General features: G+C 38.9%; 1 protein-coding gene across 3 annotated transcripts in view; it reads right to left on the minus strand.

Moving 5' to 3' along the window:
- The window catches only part of LOC27208787 (unconventional myosin-VIIa), a 530,661-nt gene that overhangs the window by 76,269 nt on the left and 434,100 nt on the right, over nt 1–20,292 (minus strand). For all 3 annotated transcript variants that reach the window (XM_039298281.2, XM_039298279.2, XM_039298280.2), the window contains one exon: nt 18,517–19,036. In XM_039298281.2, coding sequence (XP_039154215.1) covers nt 18,517–19,036 — 520 coding nt within the window. The remainder of the gene's footprint in view (nt 1–18,516; nt 19,037–20,292) is intronic.

Below are 20,292 nucleotides of genomic sequence, written 5' to 3' on the forward strand. Positions count from 1 at the left end.
TATTTTTTGGGTTTTATCGTTATAAAGAATCCTTAACGAGAAGAAAAATTAATTTTGTTTGAGAGTGAGCCGCGAGTAAATTCGGTTAGATTTTCTCCTTTCTCTTTTTTTTTCTTTATATTTCAAACGGCTGCTCTCGCCACTCCATTAGTGTTAATTGTTTATTAGCAGTGTGTATAAAATATATGATACTTGGCATGCCATAAAAAAAAATGATAACCTACAGCAAAATTTTATCGATGTACTACCGAATATTTCCAATAAGAAAGTAAAGTTTTATAAATGAAACTCACTCAACTTTTCACTCCTCGGCGAAAGATTGATCTCCCGGCGCAGATGAGCTGAAACGACAGAGTGGCATTTTCCGCAACCACTTCGAGAAGGTATAATTTTGGATCGCACGACTGCGAACAAACTCTCATGAATTCTTACTCGAAAAGCTCGACTAGCTTAGGTTAGCTTACCTACTATATAAAAATTTTAAGTACGAACGGGGATTCAATTCAAATGCAAGAAAAACTACCAAACGGCATGACTGAGTCTCCTACTCGAGTACATATTCTTATAGCTTGTTGTTAAACTTAAATTACAAAAAAAAATTTAACTTCTTTCTCTCTCTACGTTCAAGATGGCGGTTCGGGACTTAATACATCTAAGTACAGGTTAGCCCAGATATTTAGCGTTTTCCCGCATAAATTCAGAATTTAGATCAACTTAAACTCACTATAGTTTTTTATTTTCTTTATGTCCATTTTGGACTACCAATCGCGCTAGAAATGTAACTTCCATTTGGGCACTGTATATTCCGGGCTAAATCCCGCTAAATTTTTCGCCTATTCGGAGTTGTTGCCTTTTGGCTATGTATTTAAACAATCCTCCTAGGGTCCCGGTTTAGGGCGGTTGCCGTTGTCCTTCGCTCCTCCTCGCTGGGAAGGCGCTCCACTTCACGGCCTGGCGTAGTTATCGTCTCTCCTTCTGCCCGCCGGTGGCGGCCCCGTAGAACTGTGGGACCAGGGCAGTGATGCGGATACGTAAAAGATGCCAAGCGAAGACCCTCCTGCCTTCAATTTCAGCTGTGATTATATTTCCCGCATCAAACCACAGTTCACCGTTTTCTGAAGTTTACTAACCTGATATTGACCCAGTCGAAACTAGGGTCTGGCGACAAGGCGGCAGTGAGATGGCTGCCCCAAACGACGATCTTTTCGGCTTAATATTGCCGGGAAACACATCCCGGACTTATCTCACGCACCACTATTGTCGAAGAAACGCAGTACTCCAATGTTTCCCGCGACAAGAAAACACGTATGCCCGCAAGTTACATCTTTTCAACACACACTTTCGCAACTTGACTCGTCGACTGTTCTAATTAAAAAGAAAACAAACAGGAAACATTAGCCGAGGCGTAGGCCATTGGCGGAAATCACGATCAGCTGAACCACACTTTTTCCCGATAACCGAATTATCCCAAACTTATTGGGTGCAGCTTATAAGGTTTGCATCCAGTCTGGTATATTCTAGCTACTTCTTACTGCATCTAGTATGACCTTACATTGGTGTGTCACAGCTGACCGCCAACCCCCTATCGATTATTCTTCGAGATTTTTATGACCCACTGCTTCAGTCGCCTCTACAAACACACGAACCCGCGATGTGAACCCTCGACGTGAGCGGTGAGTGCCACCAGGGACTACAAATTTTTGAGTGTGAGTGGTAAAAAATGTCATTCTTGCAGTTATCTGTTTCCAACTAGGCGGCAGCTCTCTTGACTAGACTTCTAGCTGCACGGACCATAGCTATTTTGGTGGTGCCGTACCCGCCTGGTATGAATTCCTGGATCCGCCCAAGCAGCCACGTAAAGGAGGAGCAAAACTATCCTTCTAACCTTATACGTATCGACGTGTCATTTGCTCCTTTTTTGCAGTAGGGACAAATACTCGCAGATCCATCTTTTCCAGAAGATTTGTTGCATCTGGCCAGAACCTTTGCTGTAATGCGGAACGCAACGCCTACGGTCCTGCGTTCAAATTTGTCTAATACTCTTTTGCCAAGTGGACCTGTTGCATGCTCCTTACAAAAAGGTACAGTTCCCAAATTGATCTCCTCCACTGAAAGACGGCCTTTTAATGCTATAGATTTAAATCTGTACTTTGAGACAATACAACGAATGTATGCAAATACGGGCTGCAACTTATCGAAAGAGGTGAGAAATTTTAAAGTTCGATAAATTATCAATGCAAGCGGTTTAATAAGAGCCGCAGAACGGCTCTATGGCAAATCATTTACTGCATGTAACAAGGACTGCCAATTCGACGAGACTTGAGAAAGAAATGGAGACTGGTTAGTTTAAAGGGAATACTCTAGCAATTCTCCGGGGTACATCCTCGCGACACGACGTTTGCCGGGTTTAAGTTCGTCGGAACGTGATGCCAAGTCATGTCTTTCGTCATCTCCTGAATTTTATACGAATATGTCGTACCCACGCCAACACAGTAGACGAGACTGACCAACCTGATCTGACCTGACTTGACCTGAAGCGCAATTAAAATCTATGGATTCCATGACGTTTACGATTGGAATTGTTAAGGCCTTTAGTGGAGATACTCTTGACTTGGCAGAGAGCAGATGGACTTTCGATTCTCCATTAGTCTTCGATCGCAAGTATAACAACGCTCCATAAGCATTTCTGAATTGAACTAAAACGAAAATAATTGTACTTAATGTATGGGAATAAGAACGAAGATATATGAGCGACCAGCGTTGTTTGGTGTATGTTTCTTTAACTCGAGCCGGATAAGATAATCGTACGATGAAGGTAAGTTTTTACTCCTTTAACATTTGCTTCAGAAAATCCTCCAAAATTTGGACTGTGTGGAGGGTTAATGTGCCACTGAATTTGCTTCTTGAGTTAATCACCACATAATTCACTTCTTGGCGGAAGACCTTGCTCAACAGTTGTAGGGACTTATCTGCAGCGATAAAATTATTACCGCAGTCGCTGTACATGTGTATATGTACCAGTCCTCTTCGGTTGATAAAACCTTGCAGTGCCCAGAGAAATATTGTGCGGTGAGACCGGTGACCACCTCTAAATGAATTGTTTTAATTGCTACACAAATGATGTCTGTGTCGATCCATAGTCTGTAGACTCCTCGTTACAAGAGTTCTCCCCTATTTCCACAACGAAACGCTTTCTGGCACGTGGCATGACTATCCTTCTCTATTTCATTACCAATAATGCCCAAAACCAAGCCTCCTCCTTTCTTATTTTCTTTCATACACCACTACACAGACACACTGTGGTGAGTTTTACCGGACTCTATCCTTCCCATTCATGCCCATGCCAGACTCCGCTGACAGAAACTTTCTTCCTCGCTTTACGTATGCAGAAGAAATACCAAAATTACAATTTGAAATAAAAGGAATATACGACACGGCCTTCCTGACCTACGCACGTCCTCGTGTGTTTACAATTTGTAGGTAACTCAAAATACATTTACCCTTCCCTTTGCTTTCTTCCATTTTCTTTCTTAGAATATCAACAAACATCTCTCAATGTTTAAAATATGTATGTAATAAAGTCAATGCACTGTGTCTCCCCCTCTTTGTTGCGGTACCCAGAAGCTTTTTTCTCTTATTCTGAGACTCTCTTTAGCTTGTAGTTTGGCTGCCTACGTGCAGTAATATTTTACTATAGATCAGTAACAATATATAAATGAAACGAATAGGTTATGGGCCCAGCCCACGCGGACATAAAAGTGAATAGTTCTAAGCGAATTAGAATATTCTGCAGTTTTTAAATATTGTGATTCAGGGATTTAACATCGAAAAATAATCGAAGTATAAATGAGTTCATCAATTAACCAAATAGAAAAACTTGATGATGAAAACTACAGTGCGTGGGCTGTACAAATGAAGAGTGTCCTAATTCATGCGGAATTATGGGGAGTAGTGTGTGGACGTGTGGTTAAAAACGAAAGTGATAGTGCTGAGCTAAAGGCGAAAGACGAAAAAGAATTAGCAAGTATAATGCTATGCATTAAGGCATGGCAAAGACTTAGTGAAATCTAGACTCCCTCAGGACCGGACGTATATGTTGGTGATCCAAGAAGAGATCCTTAGTATTCTCCTGTTATCCAGTTTGTCGGAATCGTTTGAAAGTTTCGTAGTTGCAATAGAGACGCGCGATGAGTTGCCCACATTGAAAATGTTAAAAATAATATTACAAGAGGAAGGGCAAAGGCGTATGGCAAATGAAGAACATGCTGCAAAAAGCGAACAAAGTGTATTTGGAATTCGGTCTGCGAAACAAAAACCGAAAAGTGACATTAAGAAGAGCGTGCAAGTATATAATCAGAAACTGTTTAACGGGAAAAGAACAGTTAATTGTTGGAACAATGGTCGCAGCGGCCACAAAGCTGTAAACTGTATGCAAAGGAAAGGAGAACATAGAGAGAGCGAATACTTAAATACCGAGAAATGTGGTGCCTTGATTCAGGAGCAACGGCTCTATTGTGCCACCGCACATATATCGATTTTTAAAAACTTCAGAGAGTACAAAGAGCGCATTCTTTTGGCTAGCAATAAGTATATTATGGCTGACGGTCGTGGTACAGTGAAAATAACCTGGCGAAACTCATCATTTGTAAAGAATTTACAATGCAACTTTATGTCGGTGTCGAAGGCAATTGAAAACGGATTTCGTGTGTCGTTCGAAAACAGGCGCGGAATTTAAAAAATGATAAGAATAAAGTTGTTTTGGTTGCTGAACTGCAAAGTGATTTGTTTCTGTTTAAAAATGAAAAAAAAGTTGAAAGGGCATGTTTCGTTGCACGGACAAATTTAATGAGAAAGTGGCACCAGAGATTCGTTCGTATGTTCAGAAATTGGTCAACGAAATGGGTTTTTGGTGGAACCCAGGCATCTAAGGTTTATAGCCACAACCAGAGTGCCCAGTGCTTGGTGAAAAATGACATTTTCCATGCACGTAGTAAGCATATAGACATAAAATATCATTATATAAGAGAACTGTATAAGATCAATATAATAGAAGTTAATTATGTACCCACAGAAAACATGATAGCAGATGTTCTAACCAAGAATTTGAATAGATTTAAACATGAAAAGTGTTTCCAAGGGATGGGTTTAAACCAACAGAAAAATGTATTTTGCTTTAAGATAATTAAGATAAAAAATAATATCTGTAAGGGTTGACATATTGCATTGAGAGGGAGTGTTAAAAATATGTATGTAATAAAGTCAATGCACTGTGTCTCCCTCTTTTGGTTGCGGTACCTAGAAGACTTTTTCTCTTATTCTGAGACTCTGCAGTAATATTGTACTCACTCACAATAAATATTTGAAACGAATACTCATTACTCAACATTTCTCTTTATATCCATGCCATGAGACACAGTTATTAATAAACCGGTCAACCCATATAGCACACAGTTGTCATTAAACTATAAACTATAAAAATAACTATATCACTATGGGCACCCATATATGCAGAGAGCCGTACTATTTAAAAATTATCTAGAAGTTCACATTTTCTTATCATTAAATTTCAAAGTCGCAGCCCTCACTTGCTCGACCTGTGGCGCTTTCATTACCACAACGACCATTTTCAATGTCGCAGCCCTCACTGGCTTGACCTAGGCCATCTTTATTATCACCTTGATCATCTTCAAACTCTCAGGCAATCCCGGTCTCAGGCATTTTTCGCAAAAATTCATGGGAATAATTATAAGTGCGATTATTATTCAAGGCTTTAAGTTTATACCGATCCCCCTGTAATGTTTCAACTACCAAGAATGGACCTCTAAATTTGGCATTTAATTTAGTTTGATGACGCTCTACGTTCTAAAGCAGTACGTAGTCCCCGACTTTATGTTTAACAACTGTTGCTTTATTTCTGTCAAATCTAAATTAATCGTAATTGGCATTCTTTTCCATGTTAATTTTTTCCATTGCTCGGACTACTGGGACATCAACAGTAGTAACTTTTTCCACAATAGGTACAAGACCAAATGGTATCTTTTCTTTACCAATAAGTAACTCTAATGGGCTAACTTTAGCCAATTGAACCACACCCAAAGCGTCCTGCCAAGACCCCTGTCCTGTTTCAGCTACAGTTACCAATGATTTAGGTGTACTCATAACACGGTCCACCTGACCATTGGCACGACTAGCGCCAGTTGCATTTAAGTGAAGATCAATTTTTTGAGCAGAACAAAAATCTCTAAACATAGAGCAAGAGAAACTACGGCCTTGATCAGCAACTAAACGAGAAAGCACACCAAATAATGATATTAGACGGCCTTAATGCAACTATCTGTATCCAACTTTATTGTATGGGAAAATTAAACAAATTAAGTAAATCCATCAAACATCACAATCATTTTGGTCATTTTTACCGCTAAGCTTCCCTGTTATGTCAATATCTATGGTATGGTACGGTATATCGATCATTGGAATCGGATCCAATTCAGCTTGAATTTTGCCAGATGATGGTTTCAACCACCTACAAGTGATGCAGTTTGTCAACAAAATTACAATCATATTTGGACATTTTCTCAAACCAATAGTACTCATACATTTTATTAAGGGTTCTCTTCCAACCAAGATGCATAATGGCTTCATGTACATTATTAACAGCAGACCACCTAAACGACTTTGGTATAATAGGAGGGGTATTCCCGTTCCTTTGAATCTTTCGATATAGTATCCCTGACCGCAACTCGTATGTTTTAGCCAATTTCTTACTGAGTTCGTTATTACGCAACTAAGAAACAATAGACGATAACTGTTCATCTTTTTTAAATTGTCAGATATCTCTCAAACAGGACAGGTTCATTAGTCAAAATTGTAATTACTTTCTTTTGTATTTGCTCGTGCTCTCTATTCCATGCAAATAATATGGCCTCCGATGTTAAAGCATAAAAAGTTTTTAGCAATTGTGAGAACTTAGACACAAACTGGCGAAAGTACGAAGCTAGCCCAATAAACTGTTTCAACTGTGTCACAGATCAACAAGAGCTTGTATTTTTCTAGGATTTGGACGCACCTCACCTGCTTCAATTTCAAAACCCAAATGCTCAATACGCGATTTAAGAAAAGACCATTTGGTCATATTAGAAGAAAATCAGACAGTAATAAGTGTTTGCAAAACTACCTGTAATCTATCGAAAGCTTCTTCCTTAGTGCTGGCAGCTGTAGTACATCGTCCATATAAAAAATGACGTATTTATGGTTAAGATCACCTAGAGCACAATTTATCGCTGTTTGAAAAACAGAAGGGGCATTTTTAAGCACAAAAGGCATTGCCAAAAATTCATATTGTCCCTCTGGAGTCACGAATGCTGTTTTCTCGCCATCCGTTGCCATATCTTAACACGAGAAAAACTTAGCGCCACTCAACCTAGCTTTCTGATCAAAAATAAGTGGCAACGGATATTTATCGGAAACTCTGTTCGAATTTAATTCTCTGAAGTCAGACCGTCTGTGTGTCGTTTTTTTTTAACCAGTAATATTGGACTCGCAAACGGAGAGGAACTGGGCTTTATAATGTTGGCACTCATCAATTCTTGAATCAAACATCTAACTTTTTCTTTCTCCTTCACACTCAACCTATATGGGCGTTTTTGGACTGTCTTGTATGGATGAGTTAAACGAATCTCTAATTGTCCCGTAGACATGCGGCTTTGTGGAATACCACTTAAGAATTAACTATGAAGCATAGTCAAGTAATAAAGATAACAATTTATCTTTGTCTGATTCAGATATATCAGTATCGACATAAGCCAAATAAAAGTTACATTCAGAAATCAAATCGGGTGAAACGGACTTTTCCCTAAGTGTAGTTAGAGCACTAGATTATTGTTATTGTATTGTTATTGTTATATTGTTAGAATATAATCCACTGTTGACCACCATGATGCTGCGATCGGGGCTAAATTTTGGAAACACTACTGCTAGTGCGTCATTTGGCACTCTTTGCGTTCGCTGCATATCCTATAAGAGTTCCGCAAAGGTGTGATTTTGCGACTCCAAGAGTGTGCGCAGGTTGGCTCCACAGTTGTGAGGCAACTCCTACCTCTCATTCATCCACATATTAAACTACACAAACAATTATCAAAGCCTACATCCTCAAAGTGATGGAAAAGCGCAATCTTGCTCTCCAGCATTGGAGAGACACAACAATTGCTCTCAGCTCAGGAGCGCAGAATGCGCGCCAAATTCATCAGCACGTACACCAACAACAACTTCCGCTATACCAATAAACACACACTCAACTCTCCCGCTCACAGCAGTTACGCTCTCATCTCTCCCACTCTCAATCTTCCGCTCTCAGCAACTTCAGAAACCAACACCACAACTGCAGCAACTATAGCAACAATAACTACAGTTTGCTATGCTTCAAAGCCGATATGCCCTTCTTCAGCGAATATTATAACGCCCACAACCTCAATACCCGCCCCAACAACAATAAACAAAACTCAATCCTCTCCCCAAACCAACAAAATTTAAAACGTCACCGAGACAATCAGTCTCCAAACAGTTCCAAAGACCTTTTAAATAACAACATTAAACAGAGAAATAAAGCACAAACCGCTACCCAAAAAAACACTTTAAGAGTACTGGCTAGCCGAGCCACTCCAAGCAACAGTTTTGAGCTATTAGCACAAGCTGATGTTCGTCTTCATCCAAGACAATGGGACAAATGCAACTATAAATACGCAAGTGCAAATTGAGCGCCAAAAAGCAAATCCGCCCCATATATATGTTTAAAATGTTGAAAACATATACGCACTAACTACTGCTTTAAATTCATTGGAAGAAACACTATCAACTAATGAACTACAACTAGCCACTCAACTACAGCCACTAGAAACTACTCACTATCACAACATATTAAGACTACTAAAAGATAAATCGACCAAATACTACACCTTCAGACCAAAAGACCAGAGAGGGTTTAAGGTAATTCTTCGTAATGTCCAGCATGGTACAGACAAAGAAATAGCTCAGCAAGGGCATGAAGTTATAAATTTACACAACATCCAGCGCTACGACACCAAACAACCATTGCCTTTATTCTCTATTGAACTCAAAATGAAAGACAATAATAAAGACATTTAAAAAATTGAGCACCTACTTCATGGCAAAGTAATCTTTGAGTTACCGCGACCAAAGCGAACACTTCCTCAATGCACAAACTGCCAAAAATATGGACATACAAAAAATTACTGCACCAAAGACCCTACTTGCGTAAAGTGCGCTGGAAAACACAGTTCATCCTCCTGTACTATTAACACAAGATCGGACAGAACAAGCATTAAATGTGCACTATGCAGTGAAAACCACACTGCAAACTATAAAGGTTGTATGGTGTACAAAGCACTGCAAATCCAAAAATACCCAACTCTTCGGAAAAAAGAAATACCTGTAACAGAAACAACACATCAAACGACACAATACAGTACAACAAATAACGTAGTAAGCTTAAAGACGACAGCTATATTCTATGCAGAAGTCTTAAATAAAAACCAAGTAACTAGCCACAAACCCAACTCAACAACTCAACCTACTTTTGTAACTGATATATAGCCTGCTTCAACTCACTTAAACCAAACTGCACATAATGATTTTGACGAACCTAAACAAATGATGAAACAATAGCCCAAATGACAAATATGATGAACATTTTCACGCTTTTATTATCTAAACTTGACAAAAAGAAAACCTAACAATCGCCACCTGAAATGCTAACGCACTTTCACGCCATTTAATTGAACTAAAAACATTCTTAAATGAAAAGCAAATTGACGTCATGTTCATTTCTGAAACACACTCAACTGTGAAAACTTATATAAACATACCTAACTATAATATTTTCTCTACTAATCACCCGGACGGTAAGGCATAGACATAGTGCATAGAGCACGGTGGATTCAAAAAGGACTCCATACAGGCTACTACTATATCGACCTCAGACACAACGGCTCCAATAAATATATCTGCAGCTTATGGCAAATCTAAATTTAATAATACAAGAGACCAATACGTCAATTTTCTAAAATCAGTGTATGAAGCAATAAGAAACAATAATAGCCGTGCTCTAAGCACAGAAGAGCCGACTTACTGGCCAACTGACACAAATAAACTACCGGATTTAATTGACTTCTGCAATACAAGAAATCTAGCATGCGAGAACCTAACAATAAAATCATGTCTAGACGTCTCTTCCGACCATTCCCCAATATTAATTACATTATATCGTGGGCTAGAAGAAAATGAAAACGACTCCCCTTTAATTAACCACAAAACAGAACAGAAGAACAGAGGAACAGAACATGGAAATAAATATCTCTCTAAAGACAAACAACTAACTGGACTCTGCAGTAGCATATTTAAATGACAACACCATTTAAGCAGCAACGCAATCGACACATCAAAGAAAACTCCCGCTTTTATTAGACACAAAATCAGAAAAAAAACGTAAACTTAGGAGGATATGACAAAGGACTAGGCATGCAGAACATAAAAACAAACTTAATAGAGCAACAGACGAGCTCAAGAAAACTCTCAGGGAAGACAAAGATAACCGGCTTCAATACTACCTTAGCAAACTTGGAACTTCGTTATCTACAAATTATTCCCTGTGGAAAGCGACCAAAAAATTGACGAACTCAACTATACACAAGCCACCTTTAAAAAGAAACAACAACACATGGGCAAAATCAAACAAAGAAAAAGCAGACACTCTTGCTAAACACTTTAAAACATCATTTACTAATGACATGGACAACGATAATGCTGAGCCTCCAATACAAATCAAATAAATTGTGAAATTAAAACTATAACAAAGGCAAAAATTAAAGCTCACATAAAACAAATTAAAAACAAGAAAGCCCCGGATATCATTTAATCGGAGGAAAAATTCTTAAAGAACTACCGGACGCTTTAATCACCTATATTAGAAACTTGTTTAACGGTATCCTTCGATTGCAGTACTTTCCCATAACAATCAGCTTATTATTATATTATTATTAATATAATTATTATAATTATATTATTATAATTATATTATTAGCTATATTATTACCTGACCTCTCAAAAGTATTTGAAAAAGTCCTATTTAATAGAATCGAGCCAACCCTAAAACAAAAAAATATAATACCTCCTCACCAATCGGTTTTCGGAAGCAGCACTCGACTGTACAACAGGTCCATCCAGTAATTCACAAAATAATTTTGACAGAAAGAGGTTTTGCTATGCTGTGTACTTGGACATTGCTAAAGCATTTGACAAAGTATGGCACAAAGGACTGCCGCATAAGCTAAGAAATATACTACCATATAACCTATATACCATCCTTCAAAGCTATATAACGGACAGATATTTCTATATTAAATACGACAATGAATGCTCAGATATTATGCCAGTGTCAGCGGGTGTTCCGCAAGGTAGTGTGCTTGGGCCCATATTAACCTGATTTATACCTCCGATATTTCAGCGCCAACTACCCCTGGATCAATGCGACGTTCGCAGACGATACTGTGTTAATGTCCGTGCGAAAGAACAGCTGCAAGTACACTACAACAAATCATGACACAAACAGTGTCCTGGTTTGAGAGATGGGGTATAGAGATAAATAAAGACAAAAATCAACAAGTAATATACACAAAACGACAACCTAAAAACTTCGCAATTAAAATCAATGACAATCAAATATTATTACACCCATATGCCAAGTACTTTGGGCTAACTATTGACTCAAAACTAACATGGAAACAGCATATTCTAAATAAACGAAATGAAATGAAAAACAAATTTCGACAACTTACCTGGCTAATAGGAAAACACTCAAAACTAGAACTCTGGGGAACTGCCAGTAAATCCCACTTACAGCTAATTCAGCGAACGCAATCAAAAAAGCTCAGAATAATCACAAAAGCCGAATGGTACATTAGAAACGAAGATATACATAATGACTTAAGCATAGAAACAGTCAACGAAACTATTAAAAAAAAACAGCAAAAAACACACACAAATAAACTACTTAGCCACCAAAACTCAAACTTAAGACAAATACCGGTGACAGAGTTATAACCAAGAAGATTAAAACGCGGAACTCCAACAGAATTAAACTATTAAATTATTAATGTATTAGCGTATCCTTGCACTGGGAAGGGCCGCTTCTTTTATTCTTCACATCTAGTCAACCAATTACTTATTGTTAATTAAAAAAAAAAACAGATTGTAATTTAAAGAAAAATAATAAGAAACAAAAATTTTTAAAATTAAAAAAAAGTTTTCAGGCTTGGGAGATCCCACTTCTGATGTCGATCCTCCTCCTCCTCCTTTGTTTCCTCAACGAAACGCTTTCTGGCACGTGGCATGACCTTCTCTATTTCATCACCAAGAATGCCCAAAACCAAGAGTCCTCCTTTCTTATTTTCTTTCATACACCACTACACAGACACACTGTGGTGAGTTCTACCGGAATCTATCCGTCCCATTCATACCCATGCCAGACTGCGTTACCAGAAACTTTTTCTGCCTCGCTTCACGAAAACAGAAGAAATATCCTAACAAAACAATGTGCCCAGCTTAAAGAAAATATAAATCGTACGTTACAATAAAAGGAATATACGACATATGCTATGTATGCTTTACATGTATTGTGTCCTTTCGAACCAAGATGGGTTTGACCTCGATTGCGCCTCTGTTACCAAACCCAGTGCCTTCAAAGGCTCTTTTGGGGCGATTAACACGGTGAAACGGGAAATCACACAAAAGCTGCCATGAGGGATTGGGACCATGTTTAAAGCGGACACACACAGGCGTAATGCCTCTTTCACCGCTTGCTTGCCTTTGAAAATCCAAAACTGTTCTTATGCGATTAACCAGGTGAGTAGTACTCATTGCAGTGAGCGTTTTTTATTATTAGATCCGTGAACTGATAGAGTTTTGGTACGTTGTTGAGTAGTTGCAATGCGTTTCTTAGTCTCCCTTAAACCCTCATGATTCATTGGGCGTTTTTGAATGGTGACAGCGAGCTTAGTTTGTTGGTTTTAGGGAGTGCATGTTTTGCTTGAAGCCGGCAAAATTTATTAGCAAATACAGTGCGTTTTTTTGTCCTTGGGCCACTTGTCTTCGGATTGTTGTAGACAATTTGACCCGTTCCACTATAACTTATGATACGACAGCTCTGCTGGGGTTAAATCGCGTGTTAGGCAGGATTCTCCTAGGTAGGAACATTACGACACTGTGAGTCCGAACTAACTCCGTGGATAGTGATAACTATTCTATTTTAACCAAGTTTTTGCAACAACGAGAGTAATTTAAAAACTGGCACCAAATGCGACCCGTGCGTAAATAATAGCGCAGTTGGCCTGCGTGGAGGCGTCTGCAAGCCCGTGCAGTTGAACTTCTTGGAAGGGAGCTGCAATGTATCGAGGTACCTTAAAGTATGTGAGCGACGGGAGGTCCTCAACCAACGCTTTTAACGCGTTGCTTATGGTTTCGAAATAGGGTCGTAGGAAGTCGAACTATTTTATTGAGTTGTTGACTAATTACAACCGTTCGTACAAACCTCCAGAAACAACCCGGCCTATTTGAGACAGTTGGCAGAAGCTTGACTTGATCGACGCACTGCACTTCGTAGAAGAGACGGGTTTAAAACAGAACGTTGAGAACGATTAAACTGTGGGTCCGCGAGTTTAAGGTTTTGGAGTATGTTCCAGTTGCCAATGTCAATGTTTAGGCACGGCTGAATTTCAATGAGGCAATAACAGCAGTGATGACGGTCGGTAGATGTTGGAAATCTCATTGAAATTTTTACTGACGAACCATTTGTTTCAAAAACAGAGTCCCCTATTCCGGTAATACAAACTGCCGACTTTGTCCTCTTAAGCTGAAGATGATTTGGGAATAGGTGCGAATAAGGTCTAGTAGAATCCTGAACTGTTCTGAATGATACGGTTGATAGGAGCACAACATCTTTAACAAGATGTGAAAGTTGAGCAGCAGACGTTCCAGGCAAGGAAGAGGGTTATTCGGGATGATGCAAGTCAGTGTCAAGCGATTCTTGAGGCTGAAATCTTTCATGTGGTGTAGGCGAAGCCAAGATTCCCAGGTGAATCAGGGTGTGATGCTTAGATCGGCATGCTCTTCAATTTGTGGAGTTGAACCGCTTCCCTTGATGACCAGTCTTGAGGGAATTTAGGCCAAGTGCGAGCCGTTTTGCCTCTCGGAATCGATCATCTGGGGACATATTTTTAAAGCTCTGGCAACATGTATTGAGAGCCCAGAATCATTACAGAAGGCACAATTCAACGGGATCAGACTTGTGGCAAGAAGGCCGGAACTATGGCCGGTCCCACAGACTGCCACGTCATATTTTGCCTAACGCATCGGATCCAGCTTTTGGACAAGTACTTGGGCGATAATGGGTCATCGTCAAAGGTTTTTTCAAACGAACTACTTATGCTTGGACGGCATTAGATTGAAAGGCTTTCACAATCTTCATGGGATTAATCTGCCCGCGACTAATTGGGTTAGTGCAGAAGCCCCGCTGTTGGCTTACAATCCGCATGGCGACTGAGATTAGAAAACGATTCTACGCGCTATGGAAAACTATACATCACCGTTTACAAAGCCGCATTAAAGTACAACTGTCGCGATGCTGGCGATCAGGCTCGACGGACCAATAGGTTTATGTCTATAAATATAACGCCAGTTGTGCATCTGTTTCGAACTTCGTACAGTTGGATCAATGCATCATACGATTGTTATGCTAAAGATCGAAACTAGTAACCGTTTACCGGTATTGAAAACGTACTAGTAAAGCTCAATGTCGACATATACATACATACATACATGTGACAGTGGGCGGAATATCATTCGATAAGAAACGCATAAAAATTTACAAATCTACAAAAGTAGATGAAGAGGGGAAAAACGTGGTGTCCTGTTCCAAAGACTCGAGTTGCACTTTGAGTCATTTCCGTTCCGAGATCCTCCCCTTCTTGGGTGATGTTAGGCACCATAGGTGCTACCGCTGCCACGCGTAAGTGGTGTCGAGGAGATGGGCTGTTTGGCTTGGGGAACCGTCTCCGTTGAAAATTTCTTTCAATTACCCCAACATCCATTTATGGGAGCTAGTTGAGAATTTTCCTTCGAAGCTCCTCAATCAGCTCCAACCCAACATGAAGAATGAACTTACGAAATGAAATTCCACATTGCAGCCGCCTTGTGCATTAAAAATGCCACCCAGTTTTCATCAGCGGTAACGTTTCCATAACAACAGTCATGCGGGATGACTGTCGTGGTCGTGGTTTTCGGTCATGACGCGCTGCCTCTGCCCGATCGGTACACACATCTTCCACGATGCCACCTCCTCGTTGCCCGCCCGATGCGGTATGTGCCGGTACAGCTTGCCGTCTTCCTCCAAATAGTCCGGAAATTTTTGCGGCTGCTGCTTCATGTTTCCTTGCATCTCCTCCAACAACCTACATCCCTGCTGCTCTCTCGGTTGTTCGTCGTCCTCCACGCTCACTCTTCGGCTCGTCTCCTGCAGTGGTTGTCTTGAAAGCGCGTCGGCGACGATGTTCAGCTGGCCCTTTCTGTACGAGATTTCGAAATCGTACTGTTGCAGCTCCAACGCCCATCTCGCTATCCTTCCGGACGGACTCTCGATGTTATTCAGCAACTTCAGAGCTATATGGTCCGTGATGACCTTGAAGTGGTAACCCTCCAGGTATGCGCACGGCCTTTAATTTGTTCGATCTTTACTCATGCAACATAATGACGGATGCCATTAATATGTTTAATACCGCAATTAAATCATTTTTTGAGTCCTGTGTTCCGATGTACTATACCCCAATCTCTAAACCTCCTTGGTTTAATAAAGAGTTGACACATCTAAGAAATGTTAAGTCCAGACTTTATACAAAATTTAAAAATACCGGTTCTCAGTCCATCCTTTCTAAAAATTTAAGCGCTCGGTGAAACTTTACCGTGCTTAATGCTACAGGAATTATTTAAACCGTTGTAAGTTCCAGTTCGCACAGGATCCGAAACAGTTTTTTAATTTTGTTATAAGCAAAAAATAATTTCTTACCCTTGTTCGCTATTCTTTGAATAGCCGATCTATTCGCCAACATATTCTACGTTACCTCATTCCGAACAACCATACTCTTATGCGGTATCTAAGTCGAATTTAATATTAATATAATATATTAATATATATATAATTAAATGCTTGCAATACTCATATGTGAAAAAAATATAATTTTTATTTCACTGAATGATTACAACTTTTTATTTTTGTTGAAGAACACCGACCGATTACAATTAGGTCTCAAACTGAACTCACTTAATTATTCTGATTTGATTGACGTTCAAGCCTCGGTATCGAGGTATCTGATATGGACTTTAGACTTTAGGGTTCTGATCAAGTGAAGAGAAAGAGCTTTGGAGTTGCTGACTTTAATCGTCTTTGGATTTCTCTTGGATTCAAGTGCATTCGCTCTTGGATACAAGTGCTCTTAGATTCTTATAGTTTTGTTTATTGAAATCGAATACTTTTGTTTTCGGGATTGCGAGTCCGAGCTTTGAACGTGGGGACATGACGATGGGGTGAGGGCTTAGGCAAGGAATGTTTAAATTATGGGACGGATGTTTAGACTACCAGTGGGTGACTTATTTGGAGTTGGGAATTTTCCACTCAACCCAATCTTGAGGATCATATTATTCTTATCTGGAATCCATTAGGTACATCCGGAGTAGTGTAGGGGGTATTTGGGAATGTTGTGTAGGCATGTGCTTAAGTCTTAGGGCCTTATGGATATGTCACTATATATATATATATTAATATAAACGAAAGCTCACTGCTTAACGATCTTCAGCGTGTTAAGCCGTTCTATTCGCCAGCTTCCGATGGAATCCCTGGCTGTGTGCTCAGATTCTGTGCGGAAGCCTTGTACAAGCCTCTACTGAAACTGATTACCTTATCTCTGGAATCTTCACAATTTCCTCATATATGGAAGGAGCCCTTTGTGATTCCTCTTCACACAAAAGGTAGCAAACTGGATGCAAGCAATTACACTGGAATCTCTAAATTGTCGGCTATCCCAAAACTTTTTGACAATGTTATCACCCCTCATTTGCAGCACCTTTGTGGATGAAACGCAGATCAACAACCACTAACCTCTAGGAGCTTACTTCTTTCGTAATAAAGGGCTTCAAAAATAATCTTCAAACAGATGTTATCTAAACTGACTTTAGTAAAGCATTTGACTCTGTTAATCATTACCTTCTTTTAAGGAAACTTGATCTATTAGGTTTCCATGTTGATCTTCTAAATTGGATTTCAAGCTATCGGAATGGCAGGACGCAAAAAGTCCTCATTAAAAGTGCGAAATCCGAGTCACATCCGGTGTCCCACAAGGGAGACACCATGGTCCGCTTCTTTTTACCATATTTATTAACGACTTCCCCCTAGTAATAAAACATTCGCGTGTACTTATGTACGCAGACGATTTTAAATTATCCCTCCAACACAAGGACATTTCGCGCCATTTGGGCTTACAATCCGATCTAGACCGATTTCAAATATGGTGCCGTGATAACATATTAGACTTAAATGGCTCCAAGTGTAAAGTTATGACCTTGTGTCGTGTCAACCCAATACGCACGACTTACACTCTAAGTGGGTGCCCTTTGGACAGAATAACACGGGTTAATGATCTTGGTGTTCTTCTGGACCCTAAACTAAAATTTTCTGACCATATTTCGACTATTGTCAATGAGGCCAGGGGTGTGCTAGTTTTTATAAAAGGGTGGTCTAAGGAATTTAATGATCCATACATAACTAAAACCTTATTTATTTCGCTAGAGCGTTTTAATTGCAGAGAGAACATCATAACGCTAAGCCAAAGGTGTTGGTGCGAGAGTACTAGAGCGAGAGGGGAGAGCTCGGCACAGCTGATCTGCATAGATAACGATGGTATTGCTGCATAACTGAGGTGCAGTAAAGTTGACCTGTATCCAAAGTTGGCATGTAAACAAATACAAATTTTAGGAATTGCTGGCCGCCGCGTGACGTGACAGAAATATTTAAAGCTTTTAGAGAATTAAAAATCTTTGGTAGTGGGAAACACAAAAAAGAAAGTAAGGCAGCGACAGGATTGAAGTGCTATCAAAAGGTTTGCTCTCTTCCCGTTCCGGGGAAAGAAAAGAGTACAAAAATAAAGCAGATATTTTAATTTAGGCTGCACAGATAAGTACTATGTGTTAAAGGTAACTCACACCACAGGGCGAAAAATTTTAACAAATTTTACGATTAAATTAGACAAGTTTCAAATTTACTAAAGATTGTTGTAAAATGTGCTTATGCTGACCGAAAGACCTAAATATATGAGATAAAAATTTCCCACATATTAAATTATTTATAAATAATTATTTTAGTTTAGTAAGTATAAAATATTTTTTATAAAAAAGTCTCACCTCTCTAGCAAAAACTCCGCGGAGTCGACTTTGAATGACAATAGCACTACGCCGCATTCTCATAAAACGAATTTTTAATCTCCAGCCCCTATACGCATGTTGTATTCTCAGAACAGCTTGTTTATTGCGTAAAAACGATTTTTGGCAATAGTATCTTTTCCAGATTTTTTGAATAATAACAGCATTTTTATAAATTGTATCTTTTCGATTAGTCTCCAACAGTTCATATGCCGCATTGCGCAAAAATATTTTAGTTTTTCCTATTTGCCATTCAGTAGGAGGCATGCCGCTTTTTTCCAAAATATTCGTTAAATATTTTTGTGGATGTTCAAATGATTTATTCTTGATAAGACATTTATATTTAACTTCAAAGTCTTCATGACTAAAGTGTATTGGAAATCCTTCTCTTCTTATTCGAATAATATCCACAACTCCAAGATATTTTAGTTGATCGAGAACTAAAGAGCTGTTGTAGTTATTTGGTCGCTTTTGCAAATTAGGTTTTATACAACGAACGTACCTAGAGAGAAAAATTATGGTTAAATCTATAGACATGTCCTTTATACAACACACTCATTGAAAAGTTTAAAACATATATGTCCCTACATATATAGTGGCATATTCAGGGTCCATATGAAAAACTTAAACCAATCTTATGAAAAGCTTCACTCTTTAAAAGCGTCACAGTCAAACAAGCCACCAACTGTTAATCAATAAGAAGCGTAAGTTAATTAATAAAAATTTTAATCTTATACCCGTAGAGTAGAGTAAAATGCTATACTGGATTAGTTGAAAAGTGTGTAACAAGTAGGCGGAAGCGTTTCCGACCATATATGTGAAGTGTATATAGTGACGTATTTGGGTGGTCCAAACCAGCCACTTCTATTATTTCAAAGAAATCAGTAATGCACTCTAGTAATTTTCCATAACGTATCCCAGCTGCGCAGCATTCGTTTATCTTTGGCAGCGCAGCCGTTCTTGTAAACATCCTAAAGCCTGACCTAAGCAGATTTGACTGCCCTCTTTCAACGCTACCTAATCTTAAGAACCCAAGAGCGAGGCTCTCCCGAAATACAAATAATGTTCAAATACTGAGGCTTCTCCTCAATCCAATTTGCATTTGATTTTTAGTCTTAAGCTGAGATCCAAAGAATAAAGTCGTGAAACTATTTCTCCTAAAAACTATTTTTTATTTCTTGGCGTTGTCCTTAGTCAACTGACAGGACATTAGTTCGACTCAAAAAAATAAAACAACAATTTTACTGGCGCAGCCGGTAGGATACAAAAGTATCCGAAAAAAGAACCTTCGAGTGGAAAATAAGTTAAATTTTAAAGTCCAGTGCTCGAAACATCTCCCAAAATAAATTCGTGAAAACTCTTCAACTTGGATTATAATTCCAATTCGGTTATCCAATAATAAGTGGAAGTGAAATACGAAACAAAAATATTAAGTCCAAAGGCAACTAAGTTTTAAAACCAACATATAAAAATAAAAAATAAAAACAATATAGAATTTTAATAATACAACACAAAAAAAAAAAAAAAAAAAACAAGTGAAACTAGAAAGCTTAAAAATAATAATAACATTGAATCCGAAACAAAACAAAAAAATAAAACACAAAATTTAAAAATTTTACAATAAAAATGTCACAACCAATTATTGCCGCACCCCAAATTGTTGCGCTGAGCGACATCAACCTTGCCGAAGCCCGTCGGCAGCTTAAAGACATTATGCCATTCAAGGGTGATCCAGAAACCCTTCACACCTTTATCAGC

Source organism: Drosophila simulans, unplaced genomic scaffold, assembly GCF_016746395.2.
Source record: "Drosophila simulans strain w501 unplaced genomic scaffold, Prin_Dsim_3.1 Segkk6_quiver_pilon, whole genome shotgun sequence".
NCBI classification, from domain to species: Eukaryota; Metazoa; Arthropoda; class Insecta; order Diptera; family Drosophilidae; genus Drosophila; species Drosophila simulans.